This window comes from Mytilus edulis, chromosome 10, assembly GCF_963676685.1.
Source record: "Mytilus edulis chromosome 10, xbMytEdul2.2, whole genome shotgun sequence".
In the NCBI taxonomy this organism is placed as follows: Eukaryota; Metazoa; Mollusca; class Bivalvia; order Mytilida; family Mytilidae; genus Mytilus; species Mytilus edulis.
Window position 1 is genome coordinate 81,616,523 of NC_092353.1, and position 24,405 is coordinate 81,640,927.

General features: G+C 30.4%; 2 protein-coding genes across 5 annotated transcripts in view; one reads left to right on the forward strand and one right to left on the reverse strand.

Annotated features, from left to right (window-relative positions):
• The window catches only part of LOC139492024 (tyrosine--tRNA ligase, cytoplasmic-like), a 29,645-nt gene extending 27,288 nt beyond the window's left edge, over positions 1–2,357 (reverse strand). The window contains exon 1 of one of the 2 annotated variants that reach the window (XM_071280073.1): positions 2,270–2,357. The gene's annotated coding sequence lies outside the window, so the exon portion shown is untranslated. Of the gene's footprint in view, positions 1–2,137 lie in introns of both variants that reach the window. The other variant, XM_071280072.1, reaches the window with a different exon arrangement.
• LOC139492025 (1-acyl-sn-glycerol-3-phosphate acyltransferase gamma-like) overlaps positions 2,286–24,405 on the forward strand; it is a 57,458-nt gene continuing 35,338 nt past the window's right edge. Inside the window, exons 1-5 of one of the 3 annotated variants that reach the window (XM_071280076.1) lie at positions 2,286–2,400; positions 6,188–6,351; positions 8,422–8,591; positions 13,156–13,323; positions 14,817–14,970. In XM_071280076.1, coding sequence (XP_071136177.1) covers positions 6,195–6,351; positions 8,422–8,591; positions 13,156–13,323; positions 14,817–14,970 — 649 coding nt within the window. In that variant the 5' untranslated portion in view covers positions 2,286–2,400; positions 6,188–6,194. Of the gene's footprint in view, positions 2,484–5,061; positions 5,145–6,187; positions 6,352–8,421; positions 8,592–13,155; positions 13,324–14,816; positions 14,971–24,405 lie in introns of those variants that run through there. The other 2 variants (XM_071280075.1, XM_071280077.1) reach the window with 2 other exon arrangements.

The window sequence follows — 24,405 nt, forward strand, 5'->3', positions numbered from 1 at the left end:
AAAGGTCCTATCCCCCCTCAATGATGATTATGAAAGTGCTGGAAACTTTTAATAGAGCATGGATACAGGCGCGCCTTCTATCTGGTAAATGACGTCATAAAGGTGTGCAAAATTGACGACCTTTTCCGGTGAAAGACATGATTCAAGAAGTGACGTATGCCATAGGTGCTTTCGGGTCGATCCGGCCCCACATTGATCCGGCCCAAGTCGATCCGTCCCACGTCGATCCGGCCCCACGTCGATCCGGCCCATATGTAAAGTCGATCCGGCCCCAATAAAAAGAAATTTTTCTAAGGAATAAAAATAAATATATATTAATTGTAATTCATAAATGTTTATTTTTTTTATTATAATGTTAAAGGTGTAACGTTACGGTAAAAAAAAGGAAAAAGGCCTTTGAAAAACATTTTCTTTAGATGAGTATAAAACAACTAGGTTGATTATGTCTTTATTACAAGTTTTCAAGATTATTGGGTATAATTATATTAAAACGTATATTAAAGAATTCAGACATCAACATTAATCAGCAGTAATTAGCATTTTCTTTCAATTGACTGTGATCCTAACAAGTCTTTCATCTTTTGTAACATATAATAACAAATAGTTACATACATGAACGGTTACTGTAACAAGCCGGTATCCGGTCGTTCCGTATTGAGCAACATTTCTCAATTTTAGAAATTTTAAGCTGATACATATATACACACTTGCAATAAAATGCATTAGTATTAAAAAAAAAAACATACTATAGATTCTTTATCTACGTATTCTTTAAGAACTTAAATAGTTCTCGTTTAACTTTTTTTTTTTTATCTCATTGTTTGTATTGTATTATGAAAAAATTATTGATGTTGTAATGTTTATGCCCTTTGGGGCCCATAATTGGAAAATAAAATATCTCTTATCTTATCTTATATACTTTGTTTTTCTTTTTAAGTTCTTAAAATTTCTAAAATTGAGAAATGTTGTTTGGTTTGCCGAATCCTTTCTATAAAAGAGTGCTGATATTATATTTTAGAGAGTGAAAACGTGCATTCAATGTCATTGTTTTGTTGTTTTCTTCCAATAAAGAATAATGGATATCATATGACTTTTTTTTTATCTACACACTTGTCAAAATAAGAAAAATATATTGACTATATCCGATGTTACAAAAAAAAAAGTGTTATAGAATAGAATATTTTTATATGTTATAGAAGCCTATGAAGTAACCTGAAAAAAACATACAAATAATTATTATAATATACACCAACCAGAAGATCAAACTAGAAAGACCTTGTTGAAAAACAAATTACGTATCTTTAATTAATCTGAGTGAGTATTGGATTGAATTAAGTGATTACGAGTGGCATTACCTTAGTTCACATTCATCAGACAACTGTTGAATAAACAAACCAATTATAGACTAATGATTTGATTAAATAAGTCATTATTATGCGTTAAATTTTATAGGTCCATTGGACTGTAAATATTCATTTAGCTATTCTGTGTGTGAACTGAATAAAAGAAAAATCGCCATGAAATTCAAAGTAAAAGTTATCATGGAAAATAACTTCATAATTTAAAAATGTAGAAACTGCGATACAAACAGACACAATAACACTAATTTTCGTATGGATTTAAAATAGTTCGTTAACTGGTACTCCAATACTTCACTGACCTGTTGTCATCCATCATCGATCGGACACTTTTTTCAAATTCCATTTATACTGTTAAAGTTTGTGACAAATTCCACCAAAATCTAGTTAATTCATATTTTATTATGGGGCCGGATCGACTTGGGGACGGATCGACGTGGGCCGGATCGACTTGGGCCGGATCGACTTTGGGCCGGATTGACTTGGGGCCGGATCGGTTTGAGGCCGGAACGACCGGATACCCCATAGGTTAAGTGTGAAGACTGAGTCAATATATGATTCTTTGTGTCAACCTCATGAAATGAGCATGCGATATCTTTTTTCTTCATTATAAATGACCATACAAAACCTTAAAAACAAAAATAGTTTTTGTCTTCAGTATTTTTACGAAATCCAAGTGGACAGATGGAATGATTTTTCTCTTTTTCTCATTCATAATTTTGTCATTTGCACTGCAATGTTAGTGATTTTCATAACAAACGAAATATTGATGACTTTACCTGATTAGAAAAAATATTCGTAATACAAGCTAGAATAAATTATGGAATTGTGAAAAAATGTAGCCCACTGCAGGAAAATAGAGGAACTAAATAATTATGACATATGATTTCATCACCAAAAAACGTGTTTACCGGAAGTGAGTCGTAAAGTTTGTAGATGTCGTAAATTACAAGAATTGCGACATCCGAAAACGCAACTGTTTGTTTTGGTTCAAATTTTAACCCATATCCCGCATTGATCAAGTTTTCCAGTATCTATCTGGGTCAGTGTGACAAATGAACTTTGTCCCCTACATTACATAACTTATTTCGTATTTATTTTTCATCTCAAGTGAATCTAACACTGGTAAGGCTCTGTAACATAGACATAATATAGCTACTTTAGTTTAGGTTGGAATGAGTGAGAAATTATCCGGCACAGGCACTTGTTTCTATCCATAGGAAGACCCACTATCAACGTATATTTACTAATGGTGTATGGAACAAAAAAATTGAGACTGAATTGACAGAGAAATAAGGGTTTTAAGCGGAGAGGTGAAAAAAGTAGTTGGGTACCTTCTCGTAAATATACCTTGATAGTAGGTCTTCCTATGGATAGAAACAAGTGCCTTTGGAATCCGGGCCAGTTCGCCCCAATCATGAATGCTTCCATAATTTCTAGGTTGCCCTTTTCAAGTTCGAACCCACACGTTTTCGCCTTTTTTAAAGGTATTGTGTTAACATGGTTAAACGAGTTTCTAATGATGTTTAATTTGTGTACTGTATATATAATACTATGTAGTAAAGGATAGGCTATTTTTTTTTCTTTGACACAATCCTACAACGTTGCAAGGCTATTATAACTTTTTTCTGTGTTCCTATAAGGTTGCAAGGCTATTTTAAATTTTTTCTTCTGTATCACTAATTAATTTACACGTCTGTGTATTTGACTATTTGCATGAAAAGATGAACATGTAGCTAGATTACCCGGATTTATTTTTTTACACATAAATCCGGGTAGTCTAGCTACATGTTCATCTTTTCATGCAAATAGTCAAATACACAGAAGTGTAATTAGTGATAATTAGTGATACAGACCACAAAACAGTTTGTACTAATTAGCGACAGGAATAATTTTAGCGACAAGAATACATATTTTTTTGTATTCAAATTAGTTATTCCAAATAAATATTAAAAGAATATACAAAAGAAAACAATTTTAGCAACAAGAAAGTTAATATTGATAGAAAAACAATTGAAACACTTTTTATCATTTATTATGCATATAGTATTGATTGAAGATTAAAGGAAATTAATGACAATCTTGAGTTTTCAACAGGTGTTCACTATTTACAATGATTGTATATTCTGGCGCGTGTAGTTGTATAATCTGACACGTGTACAAAGTTGAAGGTGTTAATTGTAGCAATAAAACAAGGAACACACGCCTCATTATCTTTAACATATATTCTTTATATTTAATAAAAAAAACCTACACAATCCCTTTCTTCCTCACAAATGTTTACTTTCTTCATTTATCAATATAATAAAAAAAATATCAATTTATTTCTGCTCGTAAAAAAAATATTAAATGCATATATTTCTTTATATTTAATAAAAAATGTTTTCTTGTCGCTAAATAGTCTTCTTGTCGCTAAAACTATTCTTCTTGTCACTTCTTGTCACTTCTTGACACTTCTTGTCGCTAATTAGTGAGACCCTTTTTCTGTGACGCCTTAAGCTTCCTACAACGTTTCAAGGCTGTTTTATTTTTTTCTGTGTTGTCTTCCTACAACGTTGCAAGGCTATTTTATTTTTTTCTGTGTCGCCTTCCTACAACGTTGCAAGGCTATTTTATTTTTTTCTGTGTCGCCTTCCTACAATGTTGCAAGGCTATTTAATTTTTTTCTTTGATGCCTTCCTACAACCATGACAACGGTGCAAGGCTGTTTTAATTTTTTTCTGTGACACCTTTCCTACAACATTGCAAGGCTATTTTAATTTTTTTTCTGTAATGCCTTTCTACAACGTTGCAAGGCTATTTAAAAAAAATTCTGTGTCGCCTTCCTACATGTCCTACAACGATGCAAGGCTATTTTCTTTTCTTTTTTGACACACTCACTCACTCGGTCCTTCAACGTTGCAAGGCTATTTTAATTTTTTTCTGAGTCACCTTCCTACAACTTTGCAAGGCTTTTTTCTGTTTTTCTTTGACGCATTCCTACAACGTTGTGTATTGTACGGGATCAGTGCGGCCATGAAAAAGATGTCATACTGACTGAGTTGATAATTTTCTGTGTGAAAAAATATATTAATTTAAAAATGTTCCAGGTCTATATAAGGCATATATTTGTGATATTTACATACACTACAGTTGTCATTTTTGTATTAAATTAAAATACCAAATTATTTAAAGTACAATGTACATGTACTATTCTTTATTTTTCACAAGGATCAAATAAATGTCCTTCTTTGTGTGTAATTTTAATTTGAAAAAAAATAACAATCATTTAATATTCTTACGCAAGAAAATAAATCTGGGTAGTCTAGCTACATGTTCATCTTTTCATGCAAATAGTCAAATACACAGAAGAAGAAGGTTTGTTAGCACATCTTTCAAATATGACACTTTTCTAGACCACAAAACAGTTTGTGCAAAAAATGCTGCAAAGAATTATAACCATTGAAATTGTTGTCGCCCACTAAAACCCCCATGGTGATTTTGAAAAGTTGGCATGTACCCGTAGGATCTTTCAGTTTTTTATTTTAAAATTTTCATTGTTTTTACTCTTATTAGGAACGATATATATTTGGGTGACTTGACACAACCTAATTATAGCTGATTTAATTTGAGGTCATAGTTAATAAATATCACGAAAACTGAAAACTGAAAATGTGTAAAAAAAACTTCCTTGCTATTATCCTAATAAGTTCTGATAACATATAAAAAAATGTCATTCAAACTAAGTAATAAGTGATGCCAGTCTATCGAACTTGTAATCTGTCACTTCAAAGGAGTAGAGGTCAGGTAAGTATAGTAAGGACGATTTTTGCCTCAAAGTTCAGGTTCTTCTGATGAAAAATTTTGGACACTTTTTAAACATTGAAGTGTCTATTTCAGTCGATTCAATTAGTTTCAGTAAAAGATTTGAACTGATTTAGTCCTTAAAGACGCTCAAATTCAAGCTTAAGGTGGTACCTAACACTACAGGGAGATAACTCTGCAAAACCAGCTAAACGTTTTGATTACGTTGTGTTGATAAGGGAATATTAAGCTTCTCAATGACCAAAATAAGTGTTTGTCAAACTGCTATATAACCAGTGTAATTTTTCTGATAAAATGGTTGGTTAAAATTTTTTGAAATTTTTATATTTTTGTCAAAGGGTCAAAATTTTAAGAAAATTAAACGAGCCAAATTAATTTTAGTTAAAGTGTTGGGTACCACCTTAAATATGATAAATCTGTCAAATATGCCATAATATGTCACTTTTCAGATGGTTTTTGTCAAAAATGAAAGTGGCAGCATCCATGTTCACTCTCAACCTTTATACAATGTTATATATGTTACATGTATGTATAACATTGTATCATGAAATAAGACTTACATTTAAATATTAAGAATGGATACAAATACTGCCACTTCCATATTTAAGATGAAAACCGTCTCAAATTTAACTAAAATACTAAAATTGTGAAGATTTCAGTTATATATCAAGTACCCGATAAATGTCATTATATTGCCAAAATCAGCCCATATTTATGTCACAGAAGTATTCTTCTTCCAATGAATAGTTAAAAGTTTACACTCTAACAATTTTGTAAAACTGCTTTATTTTGGGGCCAAAAAGGGGTCTTACTGAACCTACACCATTGTCATAATCATATTCACTTTATCAAAGAATGCAAACAGCTTTTGAATAAACTACTTTTTATGTACTTTTAGTCCGATTACTATTCTCTTACACTAAGTCGCTTGTAACATTCATGTTTTTTTCATTGACTGTATATTCAGACCCAAATATGGCCTATTCTAATTAAGTTAACTAACTCCATAACAATGTTTTTTTCAGAAAGAAGATGATTGAATCTATTTTTTACTTGCTATTTGTATACATCTACCTTGTTAGTGGACTGCTTGTCAACTTTCTACAACTATGTTCCATGGTTATATGGCCATTCAATAAAAGTCTTTACCGAAAAGTCAACTGGTGCTTAGTTAGATCTTATTGGAGCCGTAAGTATCTGTGTAGATTTTGAATGCAGATATTATTTAATTGATGCATAGTTTAGAAGGTGAGAGAGTACGTTGATTGTAACCCCAAGATATCATCATGATCATTGTCAACAGTGGTAATAATTATCATCAACCAATCAAAATATAACATTTTAACGTGACGTCATATATAAAAACATAAAAAAACACTCAAAAATAGAAATTACACAAATGAGGACAGTTAACAAGACAAAAAGTTGATCGTAAGCTTAGCACTTGATGCTACATGTATCTATTGACTGAAAATTTGTAAAGATTTGTTACTGTATACAACTCAAATCTAAAGTTTTAGTATTCTTAAAAAAGCCTACATTGATTATGTTGATAAAATCTGGTGTAATACGTACACAATGCACACTTCAGAATGAATATTCCATCAAAATTTATATGATCATTGGATCATTTATTGCGAACCCTATCATAGTTTTCCATAGATTCACCTGCAAGTTACCTGTCCATTTAAACTTTTGTAAGTTCTATTGTCCCATTGAACAAATACAACAGGTATTGTTCTCTGTATAGTTTATTTGATGGGACCTTTAAATTTCTTCCAAGAGAAATCTATCACTCATTGATTAATTTGCCTGACCAAAAAATATCTTCTTTGTTCACTGAAATACATGTATATAAACTCACATAAACTGCCTGTGATTCAGTATTTATTCATTTTTCAATCTGTTCAATATAAGCACTGATTTAATTATAAAAAGTTTATTTCTGGGTTTTTTTAACTACTGCATGCATGTATGTTTCAAAGAATTTGCATGTTTTTTGTGGTTGTTCAGTTATAAAGAATACATTTATGAAGAACTTTACTCAAACATTATCATTTCAAGTTTTTACTTATGAACAGACTAAAAAAAAGCAAATTTTAATAGGTAAAATGTTGAAATTTGATCAGAAATCAACTTTTAATTTTTAAATCAGTGTTTATATCAAACAAATTGAAAATGTGTTATTGTTTGAATAAATACAACATCATATGCAGTTTCATAATTACTTATTTGTACATGTATTTCCATCATTGACAGTTCAATTTTTTGTTCAGGTAAATTAATCAATGAGTGATAGATTTCTCTTACAAGAAATTTAAAGGTCCTATTGAATAAACTAAACAGAGAACAATACCTGTTGTATTTGTTAGATGGGACAATACGACTTACAAAAGTTTAAATGGACAGGTAACTTGCAGGTGAATCTGTGGAAAACTATGATAGGATTCGCAATAATTTACACTAAATATTTAAATAGATATAAGAAGAAGTGGTATGAGTGCCAATGGGACAACTCTCCGTCCAAGTCACAATTTATAAAAGTAAACCATTATAGGTCAAAGTACGGTCTTCAACACAGAGCCTAGGCTCAGTGGCTCACACAGAACAGCAAGCGTTAAACCATTCAAACGGAAAACCAACGGTCCAAACTATATAAAAAATGAGAAACGTGAAACACTTATGAACCACATCAACAAACCACAACTACCAGACTACTGAACATCAGATTAAGGCATATTAAGCATTGGACTCAGGTTTTTTGAAATTGATGATTGATGTAATTAAATATCAATCAATCTTACCAAATTAATAATATTTCTACATTTTGAAATTGTGCGAAACAGGTTTTTTAATTACTTTAAATAAAAATCATCTGATATTTGTATTAAGTTTCACCACTTTTGCTAAAAATTTTTTTTGCAATGTTCACACACTGTTTTATTCACACATCATTGTCAATATTATGTAATTTGATGCCACTGTCATATAAATGAGAGGTTTATCTAATTGTAATACCAGGTTTAATCCACTGTTCTCTGCAGAAGAAATTGCCTGTAGTCCTGTAACAACACAGAAATATGACAGATCTTTGTTTGAGCTTTTGATTTTGCCATTTGATAATTAGGGACTTTCTGTTTTGACTTTTGCTTTGAGCTCAGTATTTTTGTGAATTTACTTTTTACCTTTTCAAGTATTACATTCTTCTGTGTCCACATTTGCAAAAAGTTGTTTTGATGTTTATTTTACATTTTTACAGAATTTACTTTTGTGGCAGAATGGTGGTCTGGGTGTGATTGTATACTGTACATGCACCCTGATGAGAGAGAACACATAGCTACAGAACATATCGTTGTCACAATGAACCATACATATGAAATTGATTGGTTGATGGCATGGATTATAGCTGAAAGATACGATTTAATTGGTGTAGGTATCTAAGCGGTTTAATTGATGCAATGTTTGAAAAAACATAAATAGATAGGAAAGTTTTTTCATCATTATGATTTTATATTTTTTACTTAAGTGTTTGACAGATTTGATAAAATAGAGAATTGAAATGGGGAAATCAGAGAAACAACAACCCGACCAAATAGCAGACAACAACTGAAGACCACCAATGGGTCTTCAATGCAGTGAGAAAGTCCCTCACTCAGAGGCGTGCTTCAGCTGGCCCCTAAACAAAAATGTATACTAGTTCAGTGATAATTGACGCCATACATGCCATATTAAACTCTGAAATATACACAAGAAACTAAAATTTAAAACCATACATGACTTAACAGATCGCGGCTCTTGACTTTGGACAGGTGCAAAAATGTGTCGTGGTTTAACATGTTTTTGTTGAGCCTGCGACTTTTGTCGCAGAAAGCTCAACATAGGGATAGTGATCCCGCGGCGGCATTAGCTAACTTCTTTAAAGCTTGATATTTTATAGGGCAGAAGACTTGGATGCTTCATACTTTGTATATAGATGCCTCATGTTACGAAGTTTCCGTCAGTCACATGTCTAATGTCCAGGTCCTCATTTTCATGGATCAGTGACTACTTGAAAAAAAATTAAGATTTTTTGTAATATTAAATTCTCTCTTATTATAAGTAATAGAACAACTATATTTGGTATGTGCGTACTTTGCAAGGTCCTCATGCCCGTCAGACAGTTTTCACTTGACCTTGACCTCATTTAATGAATCTGTGAAGGTTTTTTTGGTGGTCAAGTCCATATCTCAGATACTATAAGCAACAAGTCTTGTATATTCGGTGTTCGGAAGGACTGTAAGGTGTACATGTCCAACTGTTTGGTGACATCTGACCTTGACCTCATTTTCATGGTTCAGTGGTTATATATACTTAAGTTTTTGTGTTTTGGTCTGTTTTTGGAAAGTTTTCTATAGCTTGCTATAGCTACTTTCCATAGGCGTTGGCCTCAACTTTTGGTGAGACAGACTATCGCAATGTTCTGCTCCAAGATAATGTAGTACTAGTGTTTGAATTCTGATTCTTGGATATTTTGAGTTGCTACTCTTTTGAAAAGATTACAGCTTGAATAAAAAAAGAATGAATGTTCATTGACAATTCAGATGAATTGAACTTCATTTTGAAAATAATTATCACAAACACTACTTTGCGGATCGGCCATTGGCTGAAGAGAAAATCAAAAGAAATCTACGCGAGACAGCTTCATTCATGAATATTTCATGAATGAACATTTTCCCGCACTTTTTTTTACTATGTACGATATTTACAACTGTTTATTATTGAATAAGTAAAAGCCTGAGAGTATTGAAAAAGTCCGGTATGCGAGAACAAGTTGATATTTGATCAAGTTGTCTGATAATTGACAAGTGATAATGGTTTGATTTATTTTAACAATACACAGGTGATAGAATATAAAATAATAGATAATTATATGGCTTATGTCTCACGCTAAGGACGAGTACAGTTAAATACCGGCTTTAATTGAAAAGTGCATCGTTTTTGTCAAACTGACATCGATCTGAAAGTTTTAATGCCAAAAATCATTTGAAAACTTTTGATTCCGTTATTTGAATACTAGCTGTTTCACATTTCAATGTGGATATAAGAACCTTTACTCGTTTAGCATGCTCAAGTGGATCAAACTGACAACAGAAATACATTGTCTTAATGTCAATTAGTATTATAGCATCCATATAATTTAAAAGCAACCAAGTCATCATCCACTTCTTAGAATATTATAGTTCAGTGATCTTCAGTGTATTAAGAATGAGATCAAGCTAAAGACAAGTGCTGTAGAAATTATAAACCACAAAACGCAAGTCAAGGAAGTTTGAATTTTGTTGGCGTCACTTTTACCATTCTAGATGTAATGGTGAAATTTTCAGTATATCCTATCAAGTATATATACCCATATAAGTTTGACTTGTAGCTTTCTTCGGTTATATATTCATTAGGTAAACATAAAAACGGTCTTTAGATTTAGAAGTATAGATATATAAAACAAGAATGTGCCCATAGTAAACGCATGTCCCATCTGCACTATCATTTTCTATGTTCAGTGGACCGTGAAAATGGAGTAAAAGCTCTAATTTGGCATTAAAATTAGAAAGATTATATCATAGGGTACATGTATAATACTAAAATAACGAAGTCTAATTTGTCAGCCGTCATGGAGTAAAAACGACAAATCAAAGAATTCAATTTTATATATATATCCAATATAGGACAATGGTGTTGATTAAAAATTACACCACCACAAACCCTTTTTGTTTTTCCACATATATGATATTGCAAATAATTAACTAGTTCCAGGTTGACGGGTTCAAACAGAAAAAATTGAAAGCAGAGAAAACTATGCATCTTATAATCGGCATGACTATATCAGATGACAATCCCAATACTAAAATAAGGCTTACGCATAGTCATGATAGTTATATACTTTAATTCAGTCACGTTCCCCCGATATCACGGGTGTGTTCTAAGTTTCAAATTGATTGGACTTCAACTTCATCAAAAACTACCTCAATCAAAAAGTTTAACCTGTAGGTGACAGACAGACGAATGGACGGAAGAACGACCAAATGGACGCACAGACCAGAAAACATAATGCCCATAAATGGGACATAAAAAGTGATTTTTTGGAAATTGCTGGCGAAACAATGGTTTAGTTTGAAAAATCAAACAAAACTGTGATTAAATACCTATTTGAAATAATACACGTTTATAACCTATTTGAAATAATACAAGTCTAAAACCTATTTGAAATAATACATGTCTATAACCTATTTGAAATAATACACATATACAGTTGCAAACTTTCCAGAGGTGCTATCCAGCACTTTGATTCTTATACTGTATGCAAAAGGTCTACTATATTTGGTGTATGGAATGATTGTAAGGTGTACAGTCTAGCTGACAGCTGTCATCTGACCTTGACCTCATTTTCATGGTTCAGTGGTCAAAGTTAAGTTTTTAAGTTCTGGTCTTTTTTTTTAAAACTATATATATATGGTCATCTAATTATTTGGTGTATGGAAATATTGTATGATTTTTATGTCAGTTGCGCAGGTTTTATTTAACCTAGACCTCATTTTCATGGTTCATTGGTCAATGTTTAGTTTTCTTGGTCAATGTTAAGTTTATCTGACAGTTATAATAAAGCTTTATATTTAGGACTATCAACATAATATCAATGATTAGTAAAGAAGGCAAGACATTTCAGTGTGTGCACTCTTGTTTGAGATATCAACAGTTATCCTCCCCCTATACCTCTAGCCAATATAGGAAAAACAAACACACAACAATACGCACAAGTTCAAAAGAAGTTCAAAAGAAGTTCGAGTACGATGTCAGAATAGGTGCATATTCTCTTGTGTCCACAAATATGAAAAGATGCAATAAATATTTTTTTCCTCCTATGAATTTTAGCATCCATACATTTCTTATTTGAACTATCTCCCCTTGAGTATTAGAAAATTCATTTCAAGAATGAGCCAGCTGGTTTATGTTTTGAAATTGTATTTTAATATGATTTGATTTTCTGTTTAAAAGGAAATTATCAATATCATTTCATGTTGCATACATGGAAAGTCATTGTTATTGAGGAGTATATATTTAATTAATAACCTAACATCAACAAATCAACTATACCTAGTGTTGTATACTGAATATACATTTCAATAAACAGTACTACATGTATTTCTATCTGTGTACCATTGACAGTCCACTGATAATAATTGAGGATGCTTCCAATCCTAAACAGCTACTTACGACTTTTAAAAGAGAACCTCACAAGTTACCTTTGAACAAGTCTTTTTCAGGAATAATTTTGAATTCTGGAAAATTGATTAGAAATGTATGATGAAAACTAAATACGGTTAGCCATGGCATGACTAAGGTTAATTTTACTTTCACTATCATTTCAGTATGAACTAACTAACCCTCCTTAGCCATTAATGCATGGCTAACCCTATTTAGTATTCGTATGAGAGAATAATTGAATCATATTCCATATCTTTAATACTGAAAAACTCAGAAAAATACCGGTAGTTCTGAAACTTTAAAATTAGATTGTTGCCCAATAAGCTGCAAAGAAGCGAGATGAAACCATGTCTAATAAAAATGGCCAACTCGTTAACACCGTAACCAATAATTAAAAAATTGCCGAAAAAAACCACCATTAAAGAAGATTACAGGAAAAACCAAAGATCAAGCCTAACGAACCCTGATGCTATTATTGCTATATGACTTTTGGAAGCACACTGATCATTCAGTTGTAGTTTTTTGCTGCTTGTACATTCTTGTGTTTCCAGATACATGTATTAACTTTTTGCATTTTCTGTTTTCTCTCTTTATTATCTGTCTGAAGTTGACAACCATTTCTCACTTTATTTTATGACAAACTTGACTCATATAATCTTACAACTAGTCATAATATATTAATTTTTCAACTTAGTTTAAATTCGAAGTATATATGAAGGAAAATTTTAATTATCTCCCTTTAAATATTCTTCAGGGAACAAAGATATATGGCAAGGAATCCCTACGATTCGTACCTACTATGGGTTGGTCCTGGATATTTGTCGAGAGTATATTCTTAAAGAGAGACTGGAACAAGGATAAAAAACGTATCCATGATGGTGTCAAGGAACTGGTTGCCTTCCCTGATGGATACTGGTTTACGGTAAGCTTTACTCATTATTAAAATGCATAATTAGGCTATTTTATAGAAGGCACAGATATTCAGTGATCTGGAAGGTTTTTTTCCTATGGGCCCAGGGCCCCTCAAAAATATATGCAATGGGCCATTTTAAAAAATAATGGGCCATGTTGTCAAATGAGTGGGCCATTTGAATTGACTTCTGTAAAAAATAAAGTATCAGTATATTTTGGCAAAGAGGTGTTGGTACTTACCTTTATGATTTTAAATAAAATCATGGATAACAATCCTGTAATTTTGTAATTTCAATTTCAATGATTAAACAATAACTTCTTCCAACCCGAATATTATTTAAGTTAACCTTTATTTACAATGTTTAAACTGGTACATGTTCATGTCTTTTTTTTGTACATTAAATTTGGGTCTTCGTCGATACCCTACTTATTTCAGACGTTATCAGTTAGATCGCATGGTTCTATTATTACAATAGGAAAACACCCGAGACGTTAAACCACATGGTTCTATTATCATAGGAAAACACCCGAGACGTCCCAAAAATATATAGGTGCTCCTATTTTTGGAGGAACATTACACAGTTGTGTACACACACATGGCGGCACGGAACACGATCGGAAATCCATTTGACGATATCTAAGTGTTTCGAAACAAAGTGAAAAATATCGTGCGCCACGTGGGCGCTTACATTTGTCACTCTATGTGCCATTTCTTGTCAATATGCGCTATAGGCGCAGGGCGCACGTCCTTCCCGATCACTGGATATTTATAATGGTTTACAAATAGTGTCAATCGTGAGTTGGAAAAGAAAGGATTTTTCTTGCTCTTAATTTCACTGGAAATGCAAATTAAATTCAGTGATCAAATGAATTCTACACAGAATATAGTAGATTGGGGATAACATATGGAGTTGACAAAAATTCTTAGGGTGATACCTATCACTACAGGGAGATAACTCTTTAAAATCAGCTAAACGTTTTAATTACATTGTGTTGTTAAGTTAGGGCTATTCCAGAAAAAAATGTATGGGGGGGTTGGAAGGCACATTATATTAATAATACATGGGTGATGGGTATCAGAGCAACTTTTCACACTATGATGCACTTAAATTCTCAATTACAATTGTCTGGGTGGTGGGTGCTGACAAAAACTGCCTTCCAACCCCCCATACATTTTTTTCTGGAATAGCCCTTAATATTAAGCTTCTCAATGATCAAAATTAGTGTTTGTCAAACTGCTATATAACCAGTGTATCTTTTCTAATAAAATGGTTGGTTGAAATTTTTTATATTTTTGTCAAAGAGTTAAAGTAAATACTTTGTCAAAATTTTATGAAAATTAAACGAGCCAAATTAATTTTAGTGAAGGTGTTGGGTACCACCTTAAGTGATATGTTTAGAAAACTAAAAAGATGTCAAAATTCAATGGGAGCTTAAAGAATTGAGATATATATGTTTTATTTTGTATGTAAACTGTTATTTAATGCATATGTATTTTTTTAGTTGCTTCTTTTTCCTGAAGGAACCAGATACACACCTGAGAAACATGAAGCCAGTTGTGAAGTGGCCAGACAGAAAGGCTATCCTGAACTCAAACATCATCTCTTACCTAGAACTAAAGGCTTTGCTTATTCTATGCAAGAAATGAAAGGGAAAGGTAAGCTGTGCTATAGTTATTACTGCTGCGATTCTTTTCACAAAAAATCTTAAGAGTAAAATACTCGTTAGTCATACACATCATAGGAGTGAGACATAGGCCATCATTTTGTCAAAGGAATTTGTCTTTCGACAGCATGGTTACATAGGAGTCAAGAAGTGGATAACAATTTGCATCTGCTTCTTGTTAAATTGCACCATTTATGTTGATTCAATGTCTCTGCTGATGGAATGTTATTCCCCAAGGGAATGATTACCCCAATAGCAGGTACCTCTGTACTGGCAGGAAAATACTGATTGTTTTTTATTAAAATTTGCTGTCATGAAATTTCTGAATCAGTGTATAGTTAGAAATGTACATCGCTCATGCATTACTCTGATTTCGGCTTAATAATTGTCCATTTTGGTTTTATTAGCTCTTCATCTTTTGTATTAGCTTTTCATACAACTGCAAGTTTTTGGAATAGTATAATGGAATGATGTGGTCATCTGAGTCGTTGTCCAAAGACACATTTGGTCACAATCCAAATTCAGACAGTATCAAGCTTGAATATTGTATCCAAATTTGTCCCAACTGTTCAAGGTTCGACAGTCATTTCAGGCTGCACTCAGCAAAGCATTTTACTGGATTTTCTAATAGTGTGGCCTGAAGAGGCATTGATTATTGAAATGCCCTATTGGTGCAATAAATTATGTACTACTTATAATAGTACATGATAATAAAAGTAGATCAGTGTGCTAAAATATTCAAACAACCTTACTGTGTCAAGATGTTTGTCCTGACCTAATGATGACATATAAGATAGAGTTATCACAACACGTTTATTATCAAGACACCCTGTTTGACCTATATATCAGAAGTTGTTCTGACCTTTCTTTAATTTATCTGACCTCAGATATCATAGATACTAAAAATAGATTTAAAGTATAATGAAAAACTATGACTTTAAGTATTGAGCGACCTATTCAAGAATATGTAGGTTCACAATTTGTGACCTTGCAATTTTAATAGTACAAAATTCAATTTAAAACAATTGCCTTTATTTTAGCCCTTCAAACATTTTTTTTAATAATGCCATAATATTTTTATGCTTCATTTTAGAATATATATAAATATTTGTTCACCACACAATATACCACTCCTTTAGCCCCCCCACAAAAAAAAAAAAATTATCTTCAATTTTTGACCCCCCATTTTTAAGAAAAAAAACCCTTTTTACATCCAAAATAAAAATTTTACCAACATTTTTGTGTGATTTTTAACTTCAAAATTAAGAAGAAAAAAAAACACACTTTGTATTTATACCCCCCATAAAAAAAATAAAAAAATTTTTTTGTAAAGAGCACACCAAAACCTTAATCCTGGGTTTTTTTATAAAACTCATTTTTTCCCCTAAGGGGAGTAGTATAGTACTTGAACGACTCCAGCGCCCCCCCTCCAAAAAAAAAAATTTGACCCCCAAAAAATTACCCTTATTTCAAGTTAAAGAGCCCTAAATTTTCATAAAAAAAAAAAGTAAAAAAAAAAAAAAAAAAAAAAAAAAAGCAAAAAAACACCCCAAAAAACACCAAATTTTCTTACTCCCAAAAAAAAAACCGGGATAACAGGCAGAGAAAAAATTCTGTGGGATTTAAGAAAAAAAAAATCCCCAGTGCGCCCCAACCTTGATTTTTAATTAATTTTATCAATATAGTCTAGTAATAAAACGGATCAATACGACTACAACTTAAATTGCTTTTTACATTTGCTATTTAATAGGACATGACTTTTAAATAGACTAAATCGATCATTGGAAATATTTACATGGTTGTCAAGAGTATGTTTACATGTTGCCTAGACAATGTAAATTGTTATTTTTAATTAATTCTATCAATAAAGTCTAGTAATAAAACGGATCAATACGACTACAACTTAAATTGCTTTTTACATTTGTGAAGTGCTATAGACAAAATCTATCATTGGAAATATTTACATGGTTGTCAAGAGTATGTTTACATGTTACCTAGACAATGTTGTCATCACATGTAAACATATAGCAGACTGGTGCGGTCTTTCGTTTCAAATTAACAGTGGTGAGAAGACGTGAATTAATGTTTCAAGAAAGTAATTCTACAAAAGAAATACAAATGGAAAATCAAGAGTGTCAGGTGCAACCTCAACCACAGAACTGGTCATGGAGTTTAGAAGAAAGTAACATTTTGATAGAAAATATCAGTTACTATCAGAGCATGATTGAGACAATCGAAAGAGCTAAGAGTTTGGGACCGGTTAAACTTCCAAAAGCTCCGAAAAGAAAGGTGCAGGACTTATTTAAAGAAAAACTGGGAAAGAAAAAAAAGCAAACTATTACGACCCCTGAAGAACTTCACACCTTTCTAATGAGCAGAAAGGCGGATTTATCAAAGACAATTTCGAGGCAGAAGTTTAGTTTTAATATAGAAGGCGACCCTGTTAAACAGTTACAAGAAGCATACAAACACTTGGGAAGACATAACGCCCAAGGTATGCTGTTTAACATTCTTTTCGGTGATTTCCTTAATGCTTTGAGAGACTGGTTTATTTCGGCAAAGGTCAATACAACGTGGGACACATGGTTATCAACTCAGATAGATATATCTATACCTCATGCTCGGAAATTAAGACAACTTTCTAATCTACTTAAAGGATTTCAAGGTTTTCTGAACATTAATGTTTCAATCAATGATATTCTTTCAAAACAAGAACTTATCAAACAAATGTTAGCAATGGATCAGTTTGCCACCATTTGGAGACAGGTAGACATTATTCCAGCAGATGATGAACTTACTCCGTCACAAGAAGTTTGATATGTATGTGATATTGTATTCCATATAAGGAGTGATCATACATGATCAGTAGGTGGGACAACTCTTTACTATTGATTTTCTTATTCCATATAAGGAGTGATCATACATGATCAGTAGGTGGGACATAGTAACGGTTATTCATAACCGGGTAACTTTTAGTGGATGTGACAGTTCTAATAACTTTGAACAGTTATATTATGTTTATAGTGTTTGACTTGTATGTATTTATTGCACTTTTGTTTTCAAATTAAAATTTTGAAACTGATTATTGTTTTGGTAATAAATTAACCGTAAGTAAAGGAGGAGCGAAAAACCAAAGGGACGTTATATCTCATAAGTAAAAAGTAAATCGACAAAGCCATGGCTAAAAAAGAAACAGACAAACAGACAAACAACAGAACACAAAATACAACACAGAAAAAAACCTAAAGACTGAGAAACACGAACCCCACCAAAAACCGGGGTGATCTCAGGTGCTCTGGAAGGGTAAGCGGGCCCTGCTCCACATGTGGCACCTTTCATTTAGAAAGATCTAAAACTTAGTCATCTGTAATTCTTGTTCATAGAAAGAACCTGTTATTTCTTCGCCTTTTAAATCAATTATTTTATAAGTAAAAGGAATTGTATTTAAAACTTTTTCAATTACAAATATTTCTTTAGTCCAACGAGTAGTATAACCCTTTTCAAATTTACCCTTCTTTTTTGTTATTCTTACTCTAGTACCTGCTTTAAATTTAGGTTTTTTAATGTTCTCTTCTTTTTCTGGATATAAATTTTTATACACTGTTAATTCATTTTTTAATTTACTTGCTTGAACAGGTGCCATTTTAATTGAAGAATGTACTGTATTATTATAATTTTTAACTAATTTATCTAGTATATCATAATATTTTAAAGTTTCATTAGCAGTAAAGTATTTATACATATGTTGTTTCATTGTTCCTATCCAGCGTTCCACTACACTAGATTTTTCTTCATTCTCAGTTGAATATAACTTTATGTTATTATCTTTTAACAATTCTTTTACTTGTCGATTATAAAATTCAGATCCTTTATCTGACCAAATATACATTGGTTTTCTTTCTTTAAATAATGTTTTAAATGCTTCACTTACTGCTACTCCTGTTTTATTTTTCAATGGAATCAACCAACCATATTTACTAAAAACATCTATAACTGCTAATAAATATTTATAGTGTTTATTTTGTTTTGAATATGGTTGCATATCTATCAAATCAACTGCCCATGTTTGATCTATTGAATTAACATAAACACGTCTTTTAGGAAAAGATTTTATAACTCTATGATGTAATTCATCTGCTAATTTATTTGTTAGATTTGTTTTAGACATTTTTAAGTAACTAAAATGTTTTCTTAAAAAATGGAGGCAAAAAAGGATAAAATTTTATCCAAGCTAGGAGATTCATATAAACTTGTTTTGACAAAAGAATATAAACATAAAGCAAGTATTTATGTATTTAATTATAAAATTAGTCTAAAGGATGAAAAACAAGAAACATTTACAAATGCTTTTGATCACATGGTAGACTATTCCATAAAAGATTACCCTAATGGAAGAATTAAAATAGTACCTATTCATGAAATCATAAGTACTAAACATAAAGGCTGGCCTATAAGAACATATAATACAGTTAAAAAGTTATTCATGGATCAAATGGAAAGATTATTAAATAGTGCTGAAGAATTAAATTTAGAAGAAGTTATTTTTGAAGTTACTATTATACCCAATAAAAGAGGAAAAGGTAAAGCTTTAAAAATATTAGATGTCATAAATAAAAGAAGTATTATCCAAATAAAAAATGATGATACAATATGTTTATCAAGGGCAATTGTAACTTCTTTAGCTTCAAACAAGTTGTTAGAAAATTTTACAAACTCACAATTAAAACACATTAAAGAGGGTAGACCATTACAAAAAAGAGTTGCTGAAGATTTACATGAACAATCAGGAGTAGAAATAAAAGAAGAAGGTAATAATTTAGATGATTTAAAAGCTTTTGAAAATTATCTTAATATTAGGATAATTGTTTTTACATCAAATAGTACAGAATATATTGTATATAATGGTAATGAAGAATATAATGAACAAATATATTTATATTATCATGATGAACACTTTGACACTATAACAAATATAACAGGATTTTTAGCTAAACGTAGGTTTTGTAAAGTATGTTTAATTGGTTATACTGAACAACATACATGCAAAGATAACACAGTAACAACTATCAGAAAACAACATATTTGTGATAAATGTAACAAAACATATACAGGCCCTATAGGGAAAAATCACAAATGTGGTGAAAAAATATGTTTAATATGTTATGAAAAATACACGGAAAGTAATGAAGAACACTTATGTTATATGAAACCATCAGTACCAAAACAAGTAAAAAATAATAAATATATATATTTTGATTTTGAAGCAAATCAAGAAACAGGAATACATATAATGAATTTTTGTATAGCTTACGATTTAGAAAATATTTATTGTTTTAAAAATAACTATGTAAAAGTATTTAAATGTGATTTCAATATTGATAATTTAAACTTGTTAGAATTAAACATAGATGATTGTTTTAGTGATGTAGAAAAAATTCCCTTTAGGGAATATGAAACCCCTATAGGAAATTCTGTAATAGACAACTTTTGTAAATATTTCATAAGAGACAAATTTAAAGACTACACTTTTATTTCACATTATGGAAAAGGTTATGATATGCAACCGATTTTAGGATGGATAATAAAAAATAAAATTGAACATAGTATTATTTCTTCAGGATTAAAATTAACATTTATATTTATTAAAGGAATAAATTTAAGATTCATAGATTCTATAAATTTTACATTATGTGGATTAGCTGCTTTCCCAAAAACATTTGGATTTGTGGGTAACAAAGGTTATTTTCCACATTATTTTAATACAACAGAGAATCAAAAATATAAGGGAATTTATCCTGATAAAGAATATTTTGGTTATAATACTATGACAATTAAAAATAAAGAATTATTTGATGAATGGTATAATAAAGTTAAAGAAAAAGAATTTAAATTCTATAAAGAAATATTTTATTATTGTCTATTGGATGTATTAATTCTTGCCAAAGGTTGTACCTTATATAGAAAATTATTTTTAAATATAACCAATAATTGTATCGACCCATTTCAATATATTACAATTGCTCAATGTTGTACAAAAATATTTAAAACATTAATGTTGACAAATGAAACAATTGGAATTCACAAAAAGATGACAATTAAAGAAGTACATTCACAAAAATCAATACAATGGTTAGAGTATATTTCTTTAGAATATAATATAATGATTCAACATGCTAAAAGAGGAGGTGAAAAGAAATTATTCATTAATAATAAATGTTATAAAGTCGATGGTTATTATTATGATAGAGAAAATAAAATGCGTAATGTTTATGAATTTTTTGGATGTTATTGGCATGGATGTACAAAATGTTATAGTCCTGAAGAAATATGTAAAAAAGATAGAAATAAAAAAACTATGAAAGAGTTATATGACCAAACTAAAGAAAGACTTAAAACTATTGAAGATTATCTAAAACCAAATGTTAAAATTCATACAATATGGGAATGTGAGTTTGATCAACAAAAATATCCTGAAGTTGATCCACATTTAAAACCTATTGATAAAAGAGATGCATTTTATGGAGGAAGAACAGAAACTATTCAATTATACAATAATCTTTCTGATTTAAAAGGTAGATATGTAGATTTTTGTTCTCTGTATCCATCAGTAAATAAATATTGTAAATATCCTATAGGACATCCTATTACATATACAGATATTTCTGTAGATGATTATATAAAAAATCCCCATAGGAATTATTTCGGAATAATGAAATGTAAAATATTACCACCTAAAGGATTGTATCACCCTGTTTTACCTTATAAACAATTAACTAGTGATAATACACATAAATTACTTTTTGGATTATGTAGAACATGTATGAATAAAATATCTTTTAAATGTAAACACATAGATGCGTCAAGCGATCCTACTTTAAATAAACATGATAAAATACATGAAATAAAAAGATGTAAAGAATGTAAAAATATTAAAAATGAAAAATGTATACATTCTGATGAGGAAAGAGTTATAGTAGGTACATGGTCTACAATAGAAATAGATAAAGCAATAGAAAAAGGTTATGAATTACAAAAAATATATGAACTAGAACATTTTGAAAAAACATCTACAGATATATTTAAACTTTATGTAGATACGTTTATGAAATATAAACAAGAAGCTTCAGGATGTAAATGTGATCCTAAATATTGTAAAAATGATTGTAAAAACGATAAAGAATGTAAAACAAAAATACAATACATTATAGATAATACTGCTTATGATTTAGATATTGACAAAGTTAAGTACAATTCAGGATTAAGATTTATAGCTAAAATATGTTTAAATAATTTATGGGGACATTTTGGTATGAGAGATAATTTTACACAAAAAGAATATTGTTTTACTTTAGAACATATAACTAAAATAGTATTTAATGAAAAATATAAAGATATAAGTACTATGATATTAGATGAAGATATTGTTTTAACAGAATATAAAAATAAAGAAGAATACTCTAAACCTAATCCAAGTGTAAATGTTTATATAGCTTTGTTTACAACAGCACATGCTAGATTAAAATTATACGAACTATTGGATATTCTACAAGAAAGAGTTTTATACATGGATACAGATTCTTGTATTTATAATGATGATGGTTCTGAAGCTTGTAAAAAGATAGAAAGTATGATGGGAAATAAATTAGGAGATTTAACAGATGAAATTGTTTCAAAACATAACGCTAATCATATAAAACAATTTATATCTGCTGGTCCAAAAGATTATTCTATGAAACTAGATACAGAAAAACTAGTTAGCTGTTGTAAAGGTTTTAGATTAAATGCTGAAGTTGAAGAAAAGATTACATTAGATAAAAAAATAAAAATAGTTACTGATGAAAATGAAAAATATGAAACTGTAAAATATGACAACATAAAAATAGGAAAAGATAATCAACTTAAAACAGTTAAACAAGTTAAAGCTTATGATTATATGTTTGATAAAAGAATGGTATATTGTGAAAATGAAAATCTAATTAGAAGTTTTCCTTATGGATATTAAAAATTATATAATTTAAATTTTCATTTTAAAAAATAAAAGACTAAAAAATGATTGAAGCTTATACTGAGAAAGATGATCCTGACGCTAAAGTTATATTAGGAAGAATAATGTTATCAGATTACCAGATATGTTGTTTAAGAGATGATGGAGAATGTCCTTTGACTCCAAAACAAATGGAAGTAATGGAAAAATTTGATGGTAAAAAGTTATCTAAGTTTCCTCCTGGTTGGGATGCTTTTATTAGACCAGATAAAGTTTATGAATATGTTTTTGAAAAACCATGTCCTGAAATTTCTTTTTAAGAATTTTTTATTTTATTTTATTATTTCTCTATACCCCTAAAAACAGAAAAAGTACAGGAATAGTACATACTTTTTACTTATTTTTCCAATTTTTCATACAAACGTAAATTGTATTTATTTTTTATTTTATTACCCAAACAATAAAACCAGTTAATGCCATACCACCAACAACAAATGCAATCTCTCTATTTTTCTGGTCTTCTGATGGAGTATAAAAATCACTTAATGTAGGTTTAGGTGATAATGAAGTTAATTTTTTATTTGTGACACGATAGTATAGTTTCATTGCCTGGTCAACATCATCAAAAGTCTGAACCGCATGATGTTCCTTTTGTAATTGTTCATTTATAAAATCTAATTTTTGTATTCTTTTTTTATTCCATTCTGCTTGTGCTTTTTCTAATTTTTCTATAGCTTTATCATGTCTTATTTTCTCTTCATTTGCATTACTACCCATATGTGAAAATAAATAATTACTCCCTGAAAATGCAAAAGCATTTGTTATTGCCCCACCAAGCATCATTGTTAAAGCACTTGCCATTTTATAAAAACAAAAATTACTTCATAATATCAGCAGGTATAATACCTTGCTTAATCAACATATCTTTTGTTGCCATTGCAAGTAATATATCAATGGATAACATTACAACATCATTCATATTAAAATCCACTTTTGGTGCTGGCCTCCTTAATACCTTTTTACCTATTTCTGCATATCCAACTGTTAACAATGTTTCCACTCCAGCATGATATAACATATTTGCTATTTGTTTTCCGTCTTTTTGAGTTGTCATTTTAATGTACTAAATTTAATTAAATTCAAAAGGATCAATTTCTTTATTTTGTTTTTCTGGTTTTGTTATTTCTTTAATCATTCTTTCTGGTTTCTTACTTTGGTTGTAAAAAAACAATCCCAATCCAACAATACTTATAGAAAAAAGTACAAATTTGTAATCAACTAGGGAACTGGAGTGTTTCTCAACCGAAGGAATATGTTCGTTTGATTCATAATCTGTTTCTGTATCAGAATCTTTTGTTATTTGTTTGATTTTTGAATTTTCTTTTTTTAATTTTTCCACTTCTTTTTTTCTCAATTCTGCATTTCTTATTCTTACTTCTGCAC